Raw genomic sequence first — 3,486 nt, 5'->3', positions numbered from 1 at the left:
TCGAAAAAACAGACTGAAAAAATTCATTGAAGCAGTCTGCTATTTCCTTCCGTTCTGTAACCGTCTTGGTCGCGGTTTGAACATGATCGATGCTTTCTTTCTTTTCACTAAAAAAACGCCAAAATCTTTCTGGCGATGTTTTCAGGAAGTTGCCAAGTCTCCGATTAAAGAACTGTTGCCTGGATTCATTTAATGCGGTTTTCAAATTACGACGGACGTGAGATATCTGGTCTTTACTATCTTTTCCTTTCCGTAATCTATTTATTTTACGCTTCATGTGAATAATCTTACGATTGATCCACGGGTTTTGTTGTTTTGTTTTTTTAAACCGAGTCGGAATAAATCTGTTTACACAATGATTTATAACTCCTTTAAAACGCTGCCACAGTTCCTCCACGGACTCACAATCGCAGGCAAGCTGGAACTGGCTAAATGAACATTCCAAAAAATCGATTACAGAAGTGTCATCCGCTTGAACATAATCTTTGATTGGAATAGGAACAAAGGGGCGCTTACGATTTCCTATACTGTGCAATATGTCCATAGCAATCATCTTGTGATCTGATATTCCTTCTTCAACGGAGATTGTGTAATCACCCACTCTCTGGGATATAAACAACAAGTCCAAGAGTGACCGGGACTCAGGAGTTACTCTCGTTTCCTCGTTCACAATTTGCCTTAGATTGTGAGAAATCAATATTTCCAACAATATTTCAGCACTGGAAGTCTCCACGTGCCCAGGGGACAAAGCTTCCCAATCTATGTGAGGTAAATTAAAGTCACCGGTCAGTATTAATCTTGTAGTACTTTTCACATGAGCGCACAAGAACAAGTTCAACTTATCCAAAAACTCTGGCTGAGTAACAGGTGGCCTGTACACTACACCAACAAGATACACATTGTTCGCAAAAGTAATTCTACACCACACTGTTTCGTTAAGATTGCAATGAACCAACACAGCCGACACAGAGTTTTTAACTATAATAGCAACACCGCCACCACGAGAGTCTCTATCCCATCTGAACATTTGGTAACCAGGAGGAATAATGCAGTTATTAGGCACATCCTTGTTCAACCATGTCTCTGTTAATAACACAACGTGAGGACTTCGTGCTAATAAAAGATATTCTAAGTCTGAAGTTTTATTGGCGATACTGCGCGCGTTAAGTGCTAGAATGCGTAGCTATGCACCTGTGGAAGTGCCTTGGGAATCAAGACGACTATCTAAAGCTGGAGATGACCGTGTACCACCTGAGGCGTCATTTTGGCGATATTCGTGACATAGGCACCGCTCATTTTGGCCATGGTCCCATACGTAAAACTGGTCGTTTACTTTCAGTTTGTCATGGACCAAGGTGACCCTTTTGCCATTGTTCCTGTCAGCTGAAGCGCTTGCCCACAGCTTTTTACGCACTTCCACTATTTCTTTCGGATAATCATTGCTGATCCTAATTTGGCTTCCTTTTAGCTTCCGGCAGTTCCTCAGCACCCGCTCTTTTTCCCTTGAGTCATAAAATCCTAGAATTACAGGCCTAGGACTTCCTGGCTTCTTCTTGCCTAAGCGATGTATCCTTTCTACCGTCTGTACTTGAACTCCTAGCGTTTCCCGAAAGAGCGTGTCTACAACCGCCGCTTTCAAGGTCGACTCGGATTCCCCATTCTCCTCAAGAAGACCGAATACTAAAAGGTTGTTCCGTTGGCTTCGGGTTTCAAACTCAATCAGCTTTTCAGCTTGTTGCCGAACAAGGTTCTCTAGACTGTCTATTCTCCTGTTCAAGTCCTTAATTACTTCAACATAATCAGTCAATTTATCAGTCTTTGTGTGCAGTTTTGCAATTTCTTCATTTATAGCGCCCAATTTACAGTCGGACGTCGCCTGATTCTCTATAATCAACTCCAACAGTTCAGTCGTCTTAGGCCCTGGGTTCTGCTCAACGTCACCCGACATAACCAGTAACAAAATCATCGACCAGCAATCACGCATGGTCACCACCCGTGACGCATATTGTCACGGGTGGTGACCAAAAATAACAAATAAACAGGAAGAAATAAACGTTTAATGTGGCGAACTTGTGCCAAAAATAAAAGAGTACAAAAGATAATAATAGAGCGTCGCGGGCGTCGAAGTCGGCGTGGTAGCAGAGTCGAACGCTGGGGCTAGACTGACTCCGCTCGCCTTTCGGAATCCCTTATGTACCCTCGTGGGTTTCTGGATCGTTGGGCGTAGAAGGTTCGGCGCGTGGAACATTCTAACCTCGAATCAGCAAGACGGTTCTCGAATTCACCAGAACCTTACATTACAGTGTCAACAAAAATGCGCCTCCGCGGCCAGGAATCGAACCCTGGCTTTCAGCGTGGGAAGCAAGCGCGATAACCGTTAGGCCACGCGCGCGCTGCCTGCTTGGCCAGCTGCGCGCGCGGCATTACTCCCCCCTTTAAAAAGTGCATCGTCCCGATGCAATCGGAAAACAAAACAAATAAAAATAACGGTAAACTAAGAGTCATTTGGAACACATAAGGTCCACAGTCCTATCGAGCGTAGTACGGCTTCAGTCGCACGACGTGGACGACTTCCGGACGTGGAGGGCGGCGTGACGAAGTCCGTGTTCCGTCGGGCATCACTTCGTAGTTCAGATCGCCGAGTCGACGAAGCACTTTGTAGGGTCCAAAGTATCGTTTCAGCAATTTCTCACTGAGGCCACGGCGACGGATGGGCGTCCATACCCACACCCTATCTCCGGTCTGGAAGTGGACGTCCCTGCGACGAAGGCTGTAGCGGCCGGCGTCGACGCGTTGCTGGTCTTGAATCAGGAGTCGGGCGAGCTGGCGAACTTCTTCGGCGCGTTGAGCAACCGCCTGGGCGTCGTTGCTCTCGTTGTCAGATGGCTCATGGGGCAGCATGGCGTCCAGCATGGTCGTTACCCTCCGACCATGTACCAGCTGGAAAGGGGTGAATCCAGTGGTCTCTTGAACCGCCGTATTGTAGGCGAACGTGACGTAGGGCAGCACCTCGTCCCACGTCTTGTGCTCTACGTTGACGTACATAGAGATCATATCGGCGATTGTCTAGTTGAGTCGCTCCGTCAGCCCGTTGGTCTGCGGGTGGTAGGCAGTTGTACGACGATGGCTGGTGTGACTGAGTCGGAGGATTTCTTGGGTCAGTTGTGCCATAAACTATGATCCGCGATCTGTAATCAGAACTTCTGGAGCGCCGTGCCGGAGGACGATGGACTCAATGAAAAACTTGGCAACTTCCACAGCAGTCCCCGAAGGAAGAGCTTTCGTTTCGGCGTACCGCGTGAGATAATCTGTGGCGACGACGATCCAGCGGTTCCCCGACGTCGAAGGCGGAAAAGGACCAAGTAGATCCATTCCGATCTGCTGGAAGGGTGCAGTTGGAGGAGAAATAGGCAGCAGGAGTCCGGCCGGCCTCGTCGGAGGTTTCTTGCGTCGCTGGCACTCGTGGCATGATCGTGTGTACAGGTG

The 3,486-nt window shown here is 47.8% G+C and overlaps 1 protein-coding gene across 1 annotated transcript; it reads right to left on the bottom strand.

The window, feature by feature from the left end:
- Window positions 1-1,224: 1,224 nt before the first annotated feature.
- Window positions 1,225-1,984, bottom strand: LOC120848743. The gene is made up of 2 exons (XM_042286474.1): window positions 1,334-1,984; window positions 1,225-1,251 (listed from the first exon to the last, which is right to left on the bottom strand). The coding sequence occupies exons 1-2, from the start codon at window positions 1,982-1,984 to the stop codon at window positions 1,225-1,227; spliced, it is 678 nt and encodes a 225-aa protein (XP_042142408.1).
- Between the last annotated feature and the right edge of the window lie 1,502 nt (window positions 1,985-3,486).

The sequence above is a fragment of the Ixodes scapularis genome, unplaced genomic scaffold (assembly GCF_016920785.2).
Source record: "Ixodes scapularis isolate PalLabHiFi unplaced genomic scaffold, ASM1692078v2 PGA_scaffold7__128_contigs__length_106722199, whole genome shotgun sequence".
In the NCBI taxonomy this organism is placed as follows: domain Eukaryota; kingdom Metazoa; phylum Arthropoda; class Arachnida; order Ixodida; family Ixodidae; genus Ixodes; species Ixodes scapularis.
This window is presented reverse-complemented; position numbering and strand designations above follow the sequence as displayed.